Source organism: Trachurus trachurus, assembly GCF_905171665.1.
Source record: "Trachurus trachurus genome assembly, chromosome: 5".
NCBI classification, from domain to species: Eukaryota; Metazoa; Chordata; class Actinopteri; order Carangiformes; family Carangidae; genus Trachurus; species Trachurus trachurus.
In genome coordinates, this window is record NC_139896.1 from 3,574,271 (window position 1) to 3,595,135 (window position 20,865).

At 42.0% G+C, this 20,865-nt stretch overlaps 1 protein-coding gene across 1 annotated transcript in view; it reads right to left on the reverse strand.

The window, feature by feature from the left end:
• The window catches only part of LOC310986064 (low-density lipoprotein receptor-related protein 1-like), a 179,161-nt gene that overhangs the window by 109,722 nt on the left and 48,574 nt on the right, over positions 1 to 20,865 (reverse strand). Inside the window, exons 7-15 of the mRNA XM_083971791.1 lie at positions 18,948 to 19,170; positions 14,987 to 15,176; positions 13,242 to 13,385; positions 10,515 to 10,751; positions 9,456 to 9,636; positions 5,193 to 5,415; positions 2,888 to 3,077; positions 2,108 to 2,233; positions 888 to 1,028 (exon numbers count right to left, since the gene is read on the reverse strand). Of these exons, the coding sequence (XP_083827917.1) occupies positions 888 to 1,028; positions 2,108 to 2,233; positions 2,888 to 3,077; positions 5,193 to 5,415; positions 9,456 to 9,636; positions 10,515 to 10,751; positions 13,242 to 13,385; positions 14,987 to 15,176; positions 18,948 to 19,170 (1,655 nt within the window). The remainder of the gene's footprint in view (positions 1 to 887; positions 1,029 to 2,107; positions 2,234 to 2,887; positions 3,078 to 5,192; positions 5,416 to 9,455; positions 9,637 to 10,514; positions 10,752 to 13,241; positions 13,386 to 14,986; positions 15,177 to 18,947; positions 19,171 to 20,865) is intronic.

A 20,865-nucleotide genomic window follows, 5' to 3' on the forward strand; every position in this document is an offset into this window, starting at 1 on the left:
TGTCAAGATTCAGACGGCCAGAGGTCGTCTAAGATCAGACCCAGCAGGAGGAAAGGGGAGGTAGCTGTTTGGAACGTGTGTTAAAGGGATAGTTCACCCAAAATTGAAATTTGAAAACTCATTATCTACTCCCCCTCATGTGGACTAAGGGCTGGGAGAAGTTTCAGAGTCCTCCGTGGCTTCTCTGAGTTACAGGGGGTCTCGGCGTAGCAGTGCATGTCCATATGACGGTTGCAAATGGATACCAACTGTCTTCGTAACAAAAAGACACACCAAAAAACATCTAAATACCTCCATGCTGCTCGTATGTAATGTCCGTCTTGTATTGAAGCCCCGACATGCGAAAATGTCCCGAAAAAAATTAAATAAGTCTATTTTTCAAGCTCGTTTTGTAGCAGAAGCTTCTTGAAGCTCCTCTTCCCGGTTCGTCAAATTTGGACGAACTGGGAAGAGGATGGATCCTGGTCCGTCCAAATGGAAGAGGAGCTTCCGCTACAAACTTAAAATATAGACTTATTTAATTTTTTTCGGGACAATTTCGCATTTCGGGGCTTCAATACAAGAGGGACATTACATACGAGCAGCATGGAGGTATCTGGATGTTTTTTGATGTGTCTTTTTGTTACGAAGACAGTTGGTATCCATTTGCAACCGTTATATGGACATGCACTGCTACGCCGAGACCCCCTGTAACTCAGAGAAGCCACGGAGGACTCTGAAACTTCTCCCAGCCCTTAGTCCACATGAGGGGGAGGAGATAATGAGTGCAATTTGAATTTTGGGTGAACTATTCTTTTAAGTCTGTGTGTGTGTGTGTGTGTGTGTGTGTGCGTGTGTGTGTTGTGTGTGTGTGTGTGTGTGTGTGTGTTGTGCATGCATGAACTCACGACACAGCTCAGGAGCCTCGTCGCTGTTGTCCAGACAGTCGTTGTCTCCGTCACACTTCCAGCGCTCCTGGATGCAGCGGTTGTTCTTACAGGCAAACTCGCCGGGCTGGCACTGAGGGGGGGGCACGTAGGACGGGTTGGCTGCACAGAGGAATACATAAAGAAGAGAGAGAGAGATGGAGAGATCACCGAGGATGTGAAAAGAAGCAGGAAACAGTTTTGGGTTTCGAAACTGGGGGATCGTGTTGTGGAAAACTGTAATTATATGAAAACTACTGTAGAAATCTACTTGTCAAAAAAGAAAATCCTCCACACCCAAACTGAAGCTGCAGCTGAGGAAGACAACAGCAACAAAAACAGCTGCACTTGTATAATAATCAACGTCTACATTATATTATCCTCGGTTTGACGTTTGTGGTCCTGCTGTTTTATTTTGTTTTACATCTTAAAATCAATCTGAATATTCTCCTCCTCTCTGCAGGGTTCCACTGTGTTATCGTGTTTGAGAGTCTGTTGGTTCAACATTATTTTGGAAATAATAAAATTTTGCAGTGTTAATGCAATGGTGCAAAATTAATACCAGGAGAAAAACCTGTCACACTCATGCAAGCACTTATAAATACACTGCAAAAACTCAAAATCTTACCAAGAATATTATTTTGTCTTATTTGTAGTCAAAAACAAATCTCATTATACCTAAAATAAGACTCATCACATAAAAAGTAGCTTGTTTCTAGGCACTTTTTTATGTCTTTCAAGCATATTTTCACTTAAAATAATCTGATAGTGGAGCAAGTTTTTCTTTCTTATTACCTTTTTTTGGCTTTTAGGTTGCCTTTAACACCTGGCCAGGGACAACGGACGAAAACTAGCCTTGTTGGCTAACTCTGGCCCACTTATAGTTTTTCTTTTAACTCTGTTGATTAGTGGTGCACTGTCCCTATGAAATAAACTAATAAATATAAATGAAAATGAAAACAAGCACAAAAAAACTTCCTTTCACTGGCAGATTTTTCTACTTATTTCAAGTGAAAATTTGTTTGAAACAAGTGAAAATGATCTAAAATCAAGTAAATTTTTAGGTGATGAGTCCATGTGTAAGTGGAAAGAGATTAGTTTTGACTAGAAATGAGACATTTTGACAAAAAATAAGACAAATATTCTTGGAAAGATTTTGAGTTTTTGCAGTGTAGCCTACAATCATGTTCTGTGTCTTGTACCTTTGCAGCTGGTGTTGTCGGCCGGGTCTAGTATCTGGTCCTCTGCGCAGGCACACTGTCGGCCCTCGGGCGTGGCCAGACACAGGCTGCTGCAGCCTCCGTTGTACACACGACACGCATTAGAGCCTGTGGATGAAACAAACAAGCACAAACGCACATTATGTAATATGGATCGATACAAAACACAAGACGGAAAGAGATCGCTGGATAGATACGATCAATCGATCAGTGTGAGCAGAGCCGGCCCAAGGCATAAGCGAACTAAGCACCTGCTTGGGACCCTGTGACTATTGCGAGGCCCCAAAAGGCAACTAACTTTTTAAAATTGTAGTGCGTAACTTTTGTCGATCCTTAGAGAAACACTGCGTGATTACAAAAAACTTAAATTACTGTTGCATTTCAAATTGTTGTTGCACTTTTCTGTTGCATTATAGATGATGTGTTTACAGTAAATGCATTGTCTGTTGGTTTATTTTGTTACTTTTAGTCGACCTATAGGTGACATTCAGCATCCCAGTACTATATCAATTTGAAGATTAAATGTAAATCAACCCCAGGCTGCTGCACTTTTAGCTGAATTTGGTGCCATTTCTGAATAAAAACCATAGATGGGTAAAAACCTGCCAGGATATGATGATTCGTAATGACAGAGTAAAAAATGAAATAGTATTATTGGCAGTAATAGAGGGCACCAAAATAAAGGTTTAGCTTAGGGCCCCATGGAGGCCTGGGCCGGCCCTGAGTGTGAGATGAGATGAGATGAGATGAGCTGCCGGCGACCTTGCTGCTGCTGAGCGTCGTACATCCGGATTTCGAAGATGGGCGGGCGCTCGTTGCGCAGCAGCGTGGCGGCGCCGGTGGTGGTGTCCAGCTTGAAGATGCTGCCGCTGCGGTACTCGTTCCAGAACAGGAAGTGTTTGTAGTGGCACAGGCCGAAGGCGTGGTTCAGCTCCTGGCCTTCGTACACCGTCTGGTGACGCCGGAGAGAAGCAGCAAAAGGGTCAAAGGGGTTAGAGTCCATTTTATTGTCATTCATAGCACATTTACAGGCAGAAAGACAGATGCATCACTAAAAAGAGCAATATTTCCAACAAATATATAAAAAAGATTATGAATAAATATCTAAAATCATGACGTGACATCATAAAAGGTGACGTGACGCAGCTTTTGTTTTTCATTTCTCTTCCATCAGCTAATATTTAGGTCACACATGTCAAACTCGAGACCCGCAATACAATTTTATGTGGCCCGCAAGAAAATTTCACACTATAAATCCCAAAATACACCACAAGCTACTGTTCGGTCATCATGGCCAAGCAATAGATGGATAACAACAAAAAATATAGAAATTTCTGGAAAAAAGTGGTCAAATTTCTCCAAAACTGTTGAAACATTTACAGAAAAAAGGGGTAAAAATACTAAAAAAAATAAAATAAAAGAAAAAATTCTTGAAAAAAGTGATAAGATTTCTATGAAAACTAAAACTTATTTTTTTTAGGAAGAATTTTTTTTTCCCAAAATTTTTTTTTTAGAAAAATGTGGTAAAATTAAAAAAAAATGTTGGGGGGGGGGAAATGTGGTAAAATTTCCCAAATACATTTTTTTTTTGGAAAAATGTGGTAAAATTTCTCCCAAAAAAGTTTTTAAAAAATTCTAGAAGAAACTGGTAAAATTTCTAATAAATAATATATAGTTAAATAGTTATTAAAAAAAAGTGGTAAACATTTCTGGGGAAAAAAAAGTTAAATTCTAGAAAAAAAGTGGTAAAATTTCAAGAAAAAGTTGGGGACCCCCTGCAACCCTCTCAAGGACCCCTGGGGGTCCCCGGACCACACTTTGAGAACCACTGGGTTAGTGGTTTACACTTTACTCAGCTGAGGCCACTTGGACGTCTAAGCGACAGTGATATTCAGACTGTGTGTAAATATTTACATTTCATTCATTCTACGTCGACTATAACATTCCTGTTTCTGGATTATAAATCTTTCCTAGAAACAGAAACAACTCCATCGTACCAAAATATAACCAACACACGGACCACTGAAACCCAAATGTCAGGCTGTGGACCGGGCCGTGTTGTGACAGACCACCCACCCAGCCAGCGGAGCTCAGCCTTATTAGTTCAGTCACAGCTGCACAGAGTTGTTATCTGCAGCTCCCAGACACTAGAGTTAAAGGATCATTTCCGTTTTTTACAACCTGGACCTTATTTCTAGCATAAAATACGATAATTTTACTCACCCAGACAACTTTGGTGTCATTTGGAGTTGTTTTGACGAAATTAGCCCCAGTGGAGCGGCGCGTATATCTGTATAATGCGAGAGCACGGGGCAGCGCAATGCAGCCTCTAAATAACACATTATCTGCAGAGAAACTCCTTCATTTCACCAATATTTAGTTCTGATAGGCTAGTGCTATTCCCCTCCGAGCCCGTGGTGGCATGTTATCAACATCCGGGGTCTGTAGGTTGACCTACTGACCTCTGACCTGGATGATGTCATCTCTGAGCGCCGCCCGGCTCATTCTGATAATAATCATTCTGCTTCGGCATTCGGGTCCATTTTTATCTCAACTAGCCGGAGCTTTAGTGAGTCCAGGTTGAGGAGAAGCCTGTGGAAGCTGAACTTCATCCAGCTGCTCATTTTGTTCTGACAAGTCGGAAACACGCAGAAACGAACCGTAGCGTTAGCGGTAGCAAGTTAGCTGCGCCGGGCAGCGGTCGGAGATGGCATCATCCAGATAAGAGGTTAGTAGTCAACCTACAGGCGCAGCATGTTGATAACATGCCACCACGGGCTCGGAGGGGAATAGCACTAGTGTATCATAACAAAATATTGGCGAAATGAACAAGTTTTGCGGCGGATAATGTGATATTTAGAGGCTGCATTGCACTGCCTCATGTTCTCGCATTATACGGATATACGCGCCGCTCCACTGGGGCTAATTTCGTCAAAACGACTCCAAATGACACCAAAGTTATCTGGGTGAGTAAAATGATCTTATTTTATGCTAGAAATAAGGTCCAGGTTGTAAAAAATTGAAATTATCCTTTAATTGTGTTGATGACAGGACGGCTGCTGCTGACCTTGCGTTCTGAGCTGTTGAGATAAACCATCTCGATGCGGTCGTAGTAGGCGTCGACCCAGTACAGGAGGCCCTGAGGGATGTCCAGGCTCAGGCCGTTGGGCCACAGCACCGTCTTACTGGTGAGGAACACGTTCCTGTTGGAGCCGTCCATCCACGCTCGCTCGATCTTGCCGCGCTTGCTCTCCTTGGGGTCCTCCTCCCAGTCCGTCCAGTACATCCACCTGAGGGAGGCAACAAGAAGGAGGAAGAACTGGTAAAAGTGCAACACACGAGACAGAGATGGGGGAATACCGAAATAAAGGCTCAGCAAAGATGGAAGTTTGGGTCAAAAACATAAACAAATAATCACGGGTTTCCTTTTTTTTTATTGTCCGCATTCGCTACCAAGAATTTCGGGTTGGGTCTTAAAGGAATAGTTCACATAACATTTTGGCAAATTGGCCCATTGCCATAATCCCTATAGTCATAGCAGTAGGTTTGTTACCTTTAGAACGGCGGAGCAGAGCCGTGAGCTGCTCAGAGCTACGCTACGGAGGCTCATGGGATTTCTTGGTTTCCCTCATCAAACTCATCAAATACACAATCCAACAACTCCACAACGCTCTGGTGGACAAGTTGTGACCTGCACATTCACCACGCTATGAGATAATAACACAACGTTACCAGACAGAGTTGTTTTAGAGGCAAATACAGAGACTGCTGGATGAAAAACTGTCCCTGAAGGCAACGCACATCAGCAGTTTTGCATGAATTTCCCTCTAAAACAACTCTGTGTGGTAACGTTGTGTTATTATCTCATAGCGTGGTGAATGTGCAGCTCACAACTTGTCCACCAGAGCGTTGTGGAGTTGTTGGATTGTGTATTTGATGAGTGAGTTTGATGAGGGAAACCAAGAAATCCCATAATGAGCCTCCGTAGCGTAGCTCTGAGCAGCTCACGGCTCTGCTCCGCCGTTCTAAAAATAGCTTGCACCGACAATTAAATGCAACGAACCTACTGCTATGACTATAGGGATTATGGCAATGGGCCCATTGAGAACTGTAGCAGGAATGAAGCAGCTTAGAAACTGCTCAAATGGGCGATCTTGCAGAAAACAGAAACAGACCCGGCTTCTAATTGCGACTCAGCTTCTATTTGCTCAAACCCGAAGCCAGACCCGGTCCAGTACAGGAGAACCGGCTTTTATTTGAGTATTTACGGTATTTGCAGAGGCATCTTTTTGCATCTCTGTTGTGTTTCTCAGCTGATTTGCCCACAGGCGGTTGTTTGTCAGCAGCAGGTACTTCAGGACCCGTCAATCATCATCATCATCACTGATCTGAGCTCAGCCTGTGAGCGCCGGCCGTCTACGACTGTGCAAAAAGACTCGACACACACCCCCCCTGTGCTGGAATATGACTGACATTAGCATTAACTTTTCATCCATTTTCCATCTGTCTCATTCTCTTCCTTTCGTCACTTCAAACTTCTCCTCCTCCTCCTCCTCCTCCTTCGCCATCTTCTCCTTCTTCTTCGTCTCTCAGCCTGATTGATTGCAGGCATTAGTGCAGGCGAGTGCCTTTCCCCTGAGGATTGTGTGGACACATATCACCCTGTCACTAGTAATCCAAAGAGTGAGTGCATGTTTATGAGCATATGTTCCTCAGAAGAGAGCAGGCGAACCCAGGAGGTCATATCAATAAGAGCCGTCCATGCACAGAGAGATTAAGAGGCGTGAGAAGGAGAAGAGATATGCCTGTATGCTAATCAGCTCAGGGAGGAAATCTTGTCTCGTAATATGCAAAGTGGTCCCATCTGTTTTAATAGAGTGTGATAAGTGTAGTCAAAAAAGGGATTGGTTCATTTCAGGGTGATAATGGCAAATGTAAATTATAAAAACGCTCTGTGAAGAGATAGAGGGAAGGAGGGGGGGAACAAAAAAAAACAAAAAAAAAACAATCCTCATAAGTGACAGAGAGACAGGAGGAGAGCAAACAGAGACACGAGTCACAGAGCATCCAGACAAGCAGCAACATCCTTCATTAAGCATCGTCTCAGCTGCTGCCTCAACCTGCCACCTGTCTGCCCCCCCCCGCCTCAGCTCCATCATTACCCCCCCACCCACCCCCCAAAGTGGCTCTGTAGTCAAAGGCGCCTTCTTCCAGCTGCGACTTCTGCGCCAAGGTAAAACCATCCCTCTCTCCTAGTGACCTGGAGAAGGTTATTCATGCCTTTATTTCTTCAAGGCTGGATTATTGTAATTCATGGTACTGTACAGTATGTAGGTTTAGTCCAGCGCTCGTTGCGACGCCTGCAGCTTGTGCAGAACACTGCTGCTCGTCTTTGAACACATTGACACAAAGAAACGGGAGCACATAATAACCCCAGTTCTGGCCTCTCTGCACTGGCTTCCTGTCCGGTTCAGAATTGATTTTAAACCAACACTAAGGAACTTTTCAACCTTCATATAATATTTTCATAACTTTTGTGATGGTACATCGACTTACAACAGGTTGAATGACTCCTCTGTCATGGCCTGAGGGGGTCTGTATCATTATGGTCTGTATCGCCTTCACTGGCACTAAGCAACTTTGAGGAGCATGGTAGGACACCGGCTCTCACTTAAGTTTCACTTTCACTTTTGCGAGTCACGATGAGGAGGGAGCAGCAATGCAGCACCTTTTCTTCGGACTGTGTATGTGTGTTTACTGAGAAATTATCCGCTGGAAACAGAAACTTAGTTTGGACGTCTTCTGTTAATTTCCATGCACCAGGAGATCAGGATGTTTACGGCGCTACGCGCTAGTGCTCATGGGAAATGGAGTCTTCCTTCAGGCAAAACACTACCGCTTTGGTCCACTGGCGCCGCCAAACTCAACCAAAATTGAAAGTTCTTAAACCAACACTAAGGAACTTTTCAACCTTCATAAAATATTTTCATAACTTTTGTGATGATACATCGACTTACAACAAGTTGAATGACACCTCTGTCATGGCCTGAGGGGGTCTGTATCTCTTTCTCTGGCACTAAGCAGCTTTGAGGAGCATGGTAGGAACCCTGCTCTCACGCTAGTGTTCATGGGAAATGGAGTCTTCCTTCACTTTCACTTTTGCGAGTCACAACAAGGAGGGAACAGGCAAAACGGCACTTTAGCAATGGATTATGTTTGTGTTTTCACTTTGAAATGATCCACTGGAAACAGAAACTTAGTTTTGATGTCTTTTGTTAATTTTAATGCAGGATATTTACAGGGCTTCACGCTAGTGTTCATGGGAAATGGAGTCTTCCTTCAGGCAAAACACTACCGCTTTGGTCCACAGGCGCCGACAAACTCAACCAAAACTGAAAGTTCTTTAGTACTGCTTTAAGTACTGCTTTAAAGGGACAACGAGGAGTTTCTCCATCGGCAGAACGAAAAATTCCGCGACAATAAAAAAGTCTCACGTTAATGTGGATGAATCTACGTTACCACTTGTTAATGGGCCCATTTTCTATAAATATATCGTTTTGTCTCTATCGTTATTTTGTTATTATTAGTGGTGGTGGAAATGCTGGTCGAGCCGACCAGCGTTTCTTTACTTTCGGTTTCGTGGCGAGTCATGAGAATAACGCCGCCGAATCGCCGTTTATGGTCGGAACTACGACGGTATGTGATCGTCTTCCAACCTCTGACTTTAATTCTTGATGAATGAAAACATGAGTCTGTCTTGCACTGGTCAAAGAATTTCACGGTGCGGAGGCTCATAAATGTAGTGTGAAAACGCTTCGCTTTCGCAAAACTCCTCGTTGTCCCTTTAAAATCCTGATGTTTGTTTTAAATATTTTGAACGGTATGGCCTCTCCTGTGTACTTAGCGGAACTCATACATGTTCACAGACCGATCAGAGCTCTGAGGTCTGCAAATGAAATAAATTTGGATGTGCCTAAAAGCAAAAAGGCTAAAAACTAGAGGCGATTGAGCGTTGGCAGTGGTTGCCCCTAAGCTGTGGAACAGTTTAACCACAGCATCCGGTCGTCAGAGACTCTGGAGATTTTTAAATCCTCTCTCAAAACCCATTTTTTCTCCCAGGCTTTCTGACCTGTGTGAGACGAAGTTGTTTGGTTTGCTGAATGTATGTGTCATTGCTGAAATTGTCTTTTGAAATGTACTATTGTATTTTATTGTTATCGATTTTATGTAAAGCGCCTTGGTCAACCTACAGTAGGGTTAGTGGGTTGTTATAAGGTGCTCTATAAATAAACGTGACCCTTGACCCCTCCTCTGTCTTCGTCCACCTTACCCGTGCAGAGGATCCACCACGATGGCGCGAGGGTGAGTCATCTTCCCCTCGATGAGGGTTTTGCGGGTCTGTGAAGCCTTTTCCAGCCGAGCCACGCTGATGGTTTTCTTCGGCCCGTCGTCGGTCCAGTACAGGTTGTCGGCCATCCAGTCCACGGCGATGCCCTCCACCGTGTGGATCCCTGAGACAAAAACACAAGCTGCTGCTCAGACCTCTCCTCAATCACAACAAAGTGGTTTCACAAGTCAGGAAGTCTCACACTGGTTCAAAACCTGTTTATTATTACCATTATTATTATGATTATGAGTCATTTCCAGTCATTTCTCCCCTGTTTAACCCTTTACCTACCATTTATGGCTATAAAATGGTTAGAAAATGCCCTGTATCTGTGTGCTTTGACCCCTTTTTCCATGAGTGCTTAAACGTATTAATTGCTGTACATGGTATGGAAGTATTAGCAGTTTGAATAAAGAAAAAAAACACAAAAACAAGCTTGATTTTTTAGGGGTTTGGTGCAGAAAAATACTGTATTTGCAGATTAAGTTTTGATTTGACATTTGAAATGGGGACCAATACATGTTGAGAATCAACCTTAGTCATTTTTTGAGTCTAGGACTGTGCTAAAGTGAACTCTATTCACAGGTGAAAAAGTACAAATCCAAACTATATGTGCAATAGGTGGGAAGACAGACACTCTCTCTCTCACACACTATTTTTCTCAAAAAACACCACAGTCTCTCCACTCTAGCTCCGTCTGTTTTCCTTCCTTTCAAAATTAAATTGCAGACATTACAGTAATATATATAATATAGACGGAAAGCACCGCTTCTCAGCTCTTTGTCAGTGTTTGTCTGATTGGACAAACTATGATGGAGTTACGGTAATAATACTCTGCACATAGTAAACATAGCGCAGTAGGTAAAGGGCTAATAAACCATGAACACAAAAAAATATGTTTCTGAACCTCTGAAATACTCTTCCTGTAAACAATCTGTCTCTTGCAGCTGAAATTGGTGCTTTGAATTCATTGTAACTGTGTCTCAGCGTTGTCCTCCGTACCTTCTTTGAGGATGGTGTCCCTCTCTGTGCCGTCAATCTTCTGCCGGCCGATGATGTAGCTGGTGGCGTCGGCGAAGTAGATGAACTCGCTCTCAGCGTGAAAGTCCAGCGCTCGGGGGTTCATCAGATTCTCGATGGGGATCATGTACTCATCCGGCACCTTGGCGTTCATGTCCATGCCCCTGATCACCCCCGGGCGACCTTTCCCATACACCAGGAAGAGCTCGTGTTCGGGCTCTGGAGCAAAACGAAAAAGATTCAAGGAGTTTATTCTCTTGTGACATTCTTACGTTGGTGAAATTAACATTAAATAAAAAGACTATTTTTGAGAAAAATCTAATGTGTGCATGCGATAAAAGAGCTAAGCATTTATATATGTAATTGTGTGTCGGTTATAATGTGCATTGATTGGACAAGTGAACAACATGCAAGATCAGCAAAAGCCCTAAATGAAAATTAAGTGATTTTCAATCGAGAGCCGGTGGGAGAGGAGGAGAAGAGAGGAGAGGAGAGGAGAGGAGAGGAGAGGAGAGGAGAGGAGAAAGTAAAGTAGGAGTGAAGGAGAGGAGAGGTGAGGAGAGAAGAGGAAGGTAGGAGAGGAGAGGAGAGGAGAAAGTAAAGTAGGAGTGGAGGAGAGGAGAGGAGAGGAGAGGAGAGGAGAGGAGAGGAGAGGAGAGGAGAGGAGAGGAGAGGAGAGGAAAGGAACGGAGAAAGTAAAGTAGGAGTGGAGGAGAGGAGAGGAGAGGAGAGGAGAGGAGAGGAGAGGAAAGGAACGGAGAAAGTAAAGTAGGAGTGGAGGAGAGGAGAGGAGAGGAGAGGAGAGGAGAGGAGAGGAGAGGAGAGGAGAGGAGGAAGAGGAGAGGAGAGGAGAGGAGAGGAGAGGAGAGGAGAGGAGAGGAGAGGAGAGGAGAGGAGAGGAGAGGAGAAAGTAAAGTAGGAGTGGAGGAGAGGAGAGGAGAGGAGAGGAGAGGAGAGGAGAGGAGAGGAGAGGAGAGGAGAGGAGAGGAGAGGAGAGGAGAGGAGAGGAGAGGAGAGGAGAGGAGAAAGTAAAGTAGGAGTGGAGGAGAGGAGAGGAGAGGAGAGAGATTGCCTTTAGTTAAATCAACTGTGTCATTTTCAAGGACGGCCTATTCTATTCTCTGGAGGGAAGATCGATATAATGCTATTAATGGCTGATCGAATATTAAAAAACAGCTCTGAGAACCAGCTGAATCAGGCCGGCTGCAGCTCTAATGTGGAGGTCAGTGCAGCAGCAGAGAGACCGACAGACAGACACTAAGTTATTGGTGCTGCTCAGCTGTTTTGTTCGCAGGCTGCCCTTGGCTTTAGGTCAGAGCTGAATCACGTTCATAATGCTGAAGCATGAAAACACCGTCCGGCTCGGCTCTGGATGTGCTGAGTCCAGGCTACGGAGCACAGCAGCAGCACATGTGAATCGATTTTAATCTGCTTGTTATTAAACACTTACAGTAACAGCTACGTGGTATGAATGGCAATGTTGTTACAAAAAGTTTAATACACAAAAAAGCTGGCTATTGAAACTAATTTAAGTTTAGTTATCTGTCTAGCTTTTAATTCAGAAATCGGACCATTTATCTATTTTTTTTTTTACAAAACCATTTGAACCATTTATCCATTAGGCTCCTTTAAGATAGCTCTTTCTACTGCTAATCCACTAGCTAATTATTTCCAGTTAATTTTCACTTGGCTACCTGTTTATATATGAGCCATGTATCCACTACCTTAAAATAACTGTTTTTATCTGTTTCTTTAAACTAACAGTTTCAGAACCATTTATTTTAGGACAACTATTTCTAATGCTAATCCATGAGCTAACTATTTATCTATTAGCTATTTGAACGATTTATCCAAATTCCCACTGCTAATCTGTTAGATAAATATTTCCAGTTATGTTTCCTTTAACGACTGTATCTGTTTCATTCATGTTTCTTTTGGTCAACCATTTCAACTGTTTATCGATGAGCTATTTGAATCACTTACGGTATCCATTATTTCATTATGCTAATCCATTAGATAACTATTTCCATTCATTTAGTTTGTCCATTAGCTATTTGAACCATTTACTTATTTCTTCAAGATAACAGTTTCTACTGCAAATCCATTAGTCATCTGTTTTTTTTTTTTTTTAGTTTCTGTGTTTAACTGGTCATTATTGTATCCATTAGGCTACTCCACACATTTCTAACTCTGGTGGTTTATAATTATTTCTAGCTAACTACTACTTAGATTTTAATACTTAGACTCAGTCTAAGTCGACTCCCTGGCGAAGGCTTGTCTAACACAGTTTTTAAAGGTTAAACATGACCAAGCCATGGGAATAAAGGCTTTTCAACTTTTAAGAGAGAGTCCCTTGGAGATTCTTTTCAACTTGCAATTTGTTTTTGTTTTAAATTCAATGAAAAAGTGACTCTGGTCAGCGGGGAAATAGACATTTGGCTGTCAGCTACCCATTTTTTAAAAAATGTAAAAGATTTTTATTGTTTTTTTGTGTTTTATAAACCAAAGACACATGGATCCATCAATTTATGTCTTTAAAAAAAAGTGATTTTATCCGAAAATCTTTGAAGTAAACCCGAGGGACGTACAGTAAAGTGCACCAAATTCAAAAAATGAGTTTCTTCAGACACAATGTAGAAGGAGTTGTGTTAATTTGCAGTTGCCTGGATGCAATAAATGTTTTATTACACTTGACGACGTCTTACTCACTTTTGCAGGACTTGCCATCGCTGCCCAGGCTGAACCCAGAGCGACAGCGGCAGGTTCGGGTCTTGTGGCCGTTTCCCAGGAGACAGATGTCGGAGCAGCCTCCAGCCTTCCCAAACTGGTCCACCTCGCACGCGTGGCTCCGCACTGGACACAGGGACACAAACCATGAGTATCAACAATAAAACACTATGATATTCAGCTGTGCATGATGAATTACTGTAATGCACAGTGTTAAAGGAGAATTCCGGTCATTTTTGACCCCTAAATCGTTGTCCTGATGGTCACCCAGTGTTGGTTGGAGCAAAAAACCGGAGTTACACCATGGCTACCCGGCGCTAGGGATAGCCACAACGCTAACCTATGGGGGCAATTCTTTCAACCACAACAAACACTCAGAAAACAATCAAATATCTCTGGTACATGACTGGAATCCTTAGAGACACCACTGAACTCATATAGTGTAGAGTATAAACAGTATAAACTTTGTGTTTTTGCATGTAGCCACTCACCTCAGATAGCCCAACTCTGAAACATCCCAGAAAGACATTACTATCCCATCACAGAGCGCCTGCTCTCCCTGCCACAGAAACTAACACTTGTTCCTTGTTGTGATGATTTCTTTACAAATATAAACGGTGGAGCAGTACAGTGGTGATGTCCATAATATCTCTGACCGTTTATTTTTGTAAAGAAATCATCACAACAAGGACAAAGTGTTAGTTTCTGTGGCGGGGAGAGCAGGCGCTCTGTGATGGGATAGTAATGTCTTTCCAGGATGTTTCAGAGTTCAGCTATCTGAGGTGAGTGGCTACATGCAAAAACACAAAGTTTATACTGTTTATACTGTTTCTACTCTACACTATATGAGTTCAGTGGTGTCTCTAAGGATTCCAGTCATGTACCATAGATATTTGATTGTTTTTAAAGGGATAGTAGCATTTTTTTAAAGTGGGGTTGTATGATCTACAAATAGCCCCTAAGTACTTTAATTGCAGTAGAAGACTCTCTGCACTCCTCCCGTTAGCAACGCCAGCCCATAATAGCCCTGCCCAGAGATTTACAACATACATTGTTGTGAACAGACCCAAAGAAACGGCCTATTTTCGCGGCCTAAAAGAGGTTTTACCTGAAAAAAAATACACAGTTCCATTGTTCGCTATAATATAATTTTTTCCAGCCCCTCAAAGTGCAGGAAAAACACAGTTTTTATTTGGACCTAACCAACTCACGTATCCCTCCGCCCAGGGTTAGCGCCCGCCGATCAGCAGTTGGTTAGGTCCAAATAAAAACTGTGTTTTTCCTGCACTTTGAGGGGCTGGAAAAAATTATATTATAGCGAACAATGGAACTGTGTATTTTTTTTCAGGTAAAACCTCTTTTAGGCCGTGAAAATAGGCCGTTTCTTTGGGTCTGTTCACAACACTGTATGTTGTAAATCTCTGGGCAGGGCTATTATGGGCTGGCGTTGCTAACGGGAGGAGTGCAGAGAGTCTTCTACTGCAATTAAAGTACTTAGGGGCTATTTGGAGATCATACAACCCCACTTTAAAAAAATGCTACTATCCCTTTAAGTGTTTGTTGTGGTTGAAAGAATTGCCCCCATAGGTTAGCATTGTAGCTATCCCTAGCGCCGGGATTTTTGCGTTTTTTTGCTCCCCCCAACACTGGGTGACCATCAGGACAACGATTTAGGGGTAAAAAAAAATGGCCGGAATTCTCCTTTAATGTGTAAGCGTGTGGCCTACCTGGGGGCTGGCGCCTCTGGTGGTAGACGTGCAGCGCTCCGCCCTTGTCCACCCGCGTCACCACCTGGTAGTCGGTGCTGTTGAAGCGGTTCACCCGGATCACGCTGGTCTTCGGCTGCATGTTGGCGTTGTCCGAGTTGGTGGCGTACAGATAGTTCTCAAACACAGTCAGCCCGTACAAGTGCTCGATCTAAAAATAAATTAAAAAAAACGAGAGAAATTAAGGTAAAAAATAAAAGTTTGAGAGAGACGGCACCGGATCAAAGTCTTTTATCTCGGCCAGAGGATTAATGATCTTGCTGCTTAATCTGGATAAAACCACTGATGTTTCCATGAATGATCACAGGACCGATCTGTCTCTAAAAAGATGGATATGAGAGCGCTTTCTTCCTTAGATTGTTAAGATGATTTATCTGCTCTAACGAGGGGCTGTCAAGGCAGAAACGCATCAGAACCGCCTCTGTGATAAAAATCAAGCGAAAAGCGATTTGACTTTTGGATGAGCAAAATGTCAATGTAGCAAGAAGAACAAAAACCCCACTGTTGTTGTACTTCTCTCCTTGTGCAGTGTGAGCATCATCATCGTGGCTAATATGCTTGTAAACTATAATATACTGTACACCGACGTGGAAACAATGGATGCAAACAAATCAAATCTATGAATCGAATGTGCTCAAAGTGCATCAGAGGCCACGGTCACATCTCTGCTGCTGCACCTGCTCACAAGCATTGTTCACCGATTGATTGATTTTCCTTCATGTTTTCCTTCAGATTTTTTTTCTTCTCTCCCTCGTCTTTTCTTTGGTTAGTTTTTATTTTGCAAGTGGAGGAGAAATACTGTTGCCATAGTAACCTGCAGTTTAATAAAAACACCCGTGCACTGATGTAGAGCAGTGGTTAAAAACTGTTTATCTTAATTCTTGTTTTTTTTTTCCTGGAGTTGTGTCCTGATGGTACAAAGAAAAAAAACCTCAGAGGCAGAGTTTTGTTTTTTGTTGTTGTTGTTGTTGTTTTCCATGCCCATGGTTAAAAAAAATGATGCAACCCAAGGTCAAGAGGTGTAACCCGTATTTTTTTCATAAAAATCCGACTACATACTGTACAGGAAAACAAATCTGGACTCGAATGTGTAATGAATGCAGTTTACTTTTTTTTCAAAGTAACACTATGTTTCTTGACACATTTTTACATAATTTGTCACATTATTTAGAATTCAAATTGTGTTTTTAGGATAAGTCCTGTTCAGTGTTGATTTCTATTTGTTCCTTTATTATTCAATCAAACAGAGTAGGTTTTAGTACTCAAGAAAAAGATTTGAGAGCAAAAGTATCAATACTGCAATCAAAATATGTTTTATTGCAAGTTAAAAATTATCGAGTCTTGATTGGAATGACTGCTTGCAAAGTAACATTTAAACTTTTTGAGTCACAAATTAAAAAAATAGACTTGCAAACAAAACTTTTAGATTTGCATTTCTTAATCAATTTTTTTTTTTTTTTACTTTTTTTGATTGCAAAACCTACTCTGATTGATTGAATAATAAAGAAACAAATGTAACTCCATAGTGATACAGCAAAAACTGTATTTGAATTTAATGTTTTCAGAAGACAGTATATTTAAGTAAACTTAAATCCAATGTTGGTGGATAAAACATTTAATATTTATCATTCTTTTCTGGTTACACCATTTGACATTTTCAGGGGCATTCAGTCTCACTTTTGTTTAGCTTTTCTTTTTTTTTGCTGCAGTGCTCTGCTGCGGTGACACAGTCAATGGAAACCAGTTGTTTACTGTATATTTAACTGTTTGGAGGCCTGATGATGCTCTGTGTCACTTTTACTGGACCAAACCAAACCAACATCACATCAGCCATTTGACAAAAGAAAAATGTGCTGATCTTTTTATTTCATGCTCTGAAGAAGAATCCAACATCAAAGTGAATACGTCGTCCAGATATAAAGACTCTGAGGAGTTCCTGTCAGCGATGCCTTTTGTCTCGTCGTCGTCGTTGTCGACACCGTCTGCATCCTGATTGGAGCGTTTAATACGACAGAGCTTTCCCCGTGCAGCTCGAAGAGACCAATCAGACTTTAATAGACACATATGCTCCAGATAAAGCAGCCCCGAACTCTGCATCATTAATAACTGCACTTCCTCCTAACTTTGATCTGAGAGATGTGCTGGTATTAATCCCCTATTTACAGGTACACACACACACACACACACACACACACACACACACACACACACACGCTCAGAGCAGTAGATTTCTGTGTGTACGCTTGTGTGTGTGTGTGTGTGTGTGTGTCCTTAGGCTCAGTGAGTAAATGAAAGCCATTACTTCTCCACAGATCACAGTAAAACGCCGTGGTAACAGGTTTAAGAGCCGCTGAGCTTCGCCAGCGCCGCCACATCAACAGCTTCAGCATCACACGCTATTAATCAGCCGCTTTAATGAAAAACCAAACGTCCACCATCTTCCCCGCGCTCGTAATTCAAGAAGGGGGGGGGGGGGGCATGAGGACGACATCATCATGGCAGCACACAGGAGAAACATAAAGGGACGTTATAGATATATGGGGAACTGTAAAGCACACAGGAGTTTTTCTTTTAGAGCGTTATGGATCGCACACACACTCAGTAAATCTAACAGCGATGATCTCTGTGCTAACGGAGGATCAGGAGGAAGGAGCGTCGTCGCTGTCGTGGAAGTTTTTAGCTGTTTTAGCTGTTGGTGAATAATGAAATAGAGACTTCTGCCGGCCGACAAGTTTTTATTTCCTTGCAAGGAAAGGTCAGTTCTCACCCGAGCGGTGACACCGGTAATGAAAAGACCCAGAGAATGGGGAGACCTAAACATTGCAAAAACTCAAAATCTTTCCAAGAATATTTGTCTTATTTCTTGTCAAAATGTCTCATTTCTAGTCAAAACTAATCTCTTTCCACTTTAAATAAGACTCATCACCTAAAAATCAACTTGTTTTTAGATAATTTTCACTTGAAATAAGTAGAAAAATCTGCCAGTGAAAGGAAGTTTTTTATGCTTGTTATAAGAAAGAAAAACTTGCTCCACTATCAGATTATTTAAATAAGTAAAAAAGTGTCAAAAAACAAGCTACTTTTTATGTATAACTATGTATGTATATGTATAAATATACTTATTTTAGGTATAATGAGATTTGTTTTGACTAGAAATAAGACATATTCTTGGTAAGATATTTGAGTTTTTGCAGTGTATGTGTGTTCCACAAGAGGTCTAGACATTAAAGGGACAACGAGGAGTTTCTATTTGGTTATAAAAAAGTCTCATATTAATGTGGATGAATCTACGTCACCACTTGTTAATGGGCTCATTTTCAATAAATATATGGTTTTGTCTCTATGGTTATTTTGTTATTATTAGTGGTGGTGGAAATGCTGGGCGAGCCGACCAGTGTTTCTTTACTTTCGGTTTCAATCAATCAATTTGTTTATTTCGGGCATGTCAATTTAAATCATCATCATCACACTTCATCTTAGTTCAAATAATACAATACACATGGCCGAAAGGGAAAGCGGGAGAAGCAAAAGCTGATCTAGTCCCGCCCCCATTACACACAGAATAAAAATCTTTATCATAATCTTTTCTTTAAGATTATTCGTGGCGAGTCATGAGAATAACGCCGCCGAATCGCCGTTTATGTTCAGAACTACGACGGTATGTGATCGTCTTTGAACCTCTGACTTTAATTCTTGATGAATGAAAACATGAGTCTGTCTTGCACCGGTCAAAGAATTTCACGGCGCGCGGAGGCTCATAAATGTAGTGTGAAAACACTTCGCTTTTCCAAAACTCCTCGTTGTCCCTTTAAAATACACAAATGGTTAACAAACAAAAGGAGATCTGATATCTTGGAGGGAAAAGCAGGGTGTAGGGAGGGACAGATTCAAATTTACCATTACGTTGCCATCACTCACTCACCAGCAGGCCTTGGATGATGGTGTGTCGGTTCTTGCCCTCGTAGTCCACCACCTCGATGTAGTCCAGGTAGGCGTCGGCCCAGTACACCAGCCGGCTCACCAGGTCCAGCGTGATGCCGTGGGGGAAGACGATCTTACTGTCCACCAGCTTGGTGCGGTTCTGGCCGTCCATGTCGCAGCGCTCCACCTTGGGGATCTGACCGTAGTCGGTGAAGAACACCTTCCTGAAGGAGGCACAAAGGATCACAGCTGAGTTAAACCTCTATTTTCATTTTATAGCAATACCGTATTGTCCAGAATATAAGAGACCACTTCATAGTGATAAGTTTCTCTGGTTTTACTATTGTGTTTGAGTAAAATGAACATTTTTGTTCTATTCTATTAACTACTGACAACATTTCTCCCAAAATTGAAATAAAAATCCAATCATTTAGAGCATTTATTGGCAGAAAATGACAACTAGTCAAAATAACAAAAAGTCTTTTCAGACATTCATTCATTCTTCAACAACACAACACAAATATTTTAACTTAGGAAGAGTTTACAAATCAATTTTGGTGGGATAATGTCAATGTTTAAACCCAGTAGTGTTAGAGGTAAATACAGAGACTGCTTGCTGAAAAACTGCCCCTGAAGGCAACGCGCATCAGCGGTTTTGCATGAATTTCCCTCTAAAACAACTCTGTGTGGTAACGTTGTGTTATTATCTCATAGCGTGGTGAATGTGCAGCTCACAACTTGTCCACCAGAGCGTTGTGGAGTTGTTGGATTGTGTATTTGATGAGTTTGTTGAGGGAAACCAAGAAATCCCATAATGAGCCAAAGTAGCGTAGCTCTGAGCAGCTCACGGCTCTGCTCCGCCGTTCTAAATACAGCTTGCACCGACAATTAAAGGTAACGAACCTACTGCTATGACTATAGGGATTATGGCAATGGGCCAATTTGCCAAAATGTTGAACTATCCCATTAACTTCTCTCCATACAAAATGAGAGAAATAAGAACGATCCATGATGTCAGACAACGAGCAGGATTAACTGTTCATTTTCAGTTGCACAGTTTTCAGTTTCTTTGAGTTTCCCTCTGAATATTTGCAGCTTTATAGACAAGTAAAATCCTCAAGGGACACGTCCAACCCCCAAAACACAAACACAGGGTGTTATTATTATCAAGGCATTATCATTTTATACTTTCAAATAACAAATGATGCTCACACAATGTGTTAGAATAATATTTTTTGGAAAATATGCCTGGAAAAACTCTAATTCTAATTTCTGTTCCTATAATTAGTAGCAGTTGGATGAAACAAGGCAGAAATATAACAATGCTGAATTCTGTTTTCATGTTGAACAGAGTATAAACAGTGTGTGTGTAGGATTTCAGTAAAAAATGTTTCTGGTTTTAACAGCACAACAAAACACAACGTTTGCTGTTGTATTGTTGTTTCTGCTGTTCTCTCCTCCTCTAATGACTCTACAATAAAAAAACACACAGCTACAGCTACACACCGACTGACTCTACCTGACCTTGTTACCGCAGCAACCAATTACAGCAGCAGGAAACTGTGTGTGGGACGAAAATGATGTACATGTTTGTAGCCACGAGCAAACGTGTGTGTGCACAGTAACATACAGTTAGCCCAAACACACACGTGCACACACACTCATGCATGCATGCAGCACATATATACACACACTCGCAGGAATTCAGTCTTGTTATAAACAAAGGAGCCGAAACAAAAATATTCTGTTACGCTCAAGACCTGAACAGTCACTTCCCCGCAGTGCAATCAGGGCATCTGTGTTTAAATACCCCAGTGTTTAAACCTCCATACTACCCCCTTTTACCCCCCACCCCATCTCAGAGTTAAGTAACAAAGACAGAGGACAGAACGAAGTCTGACTCTCTGAGTTTGCATGAA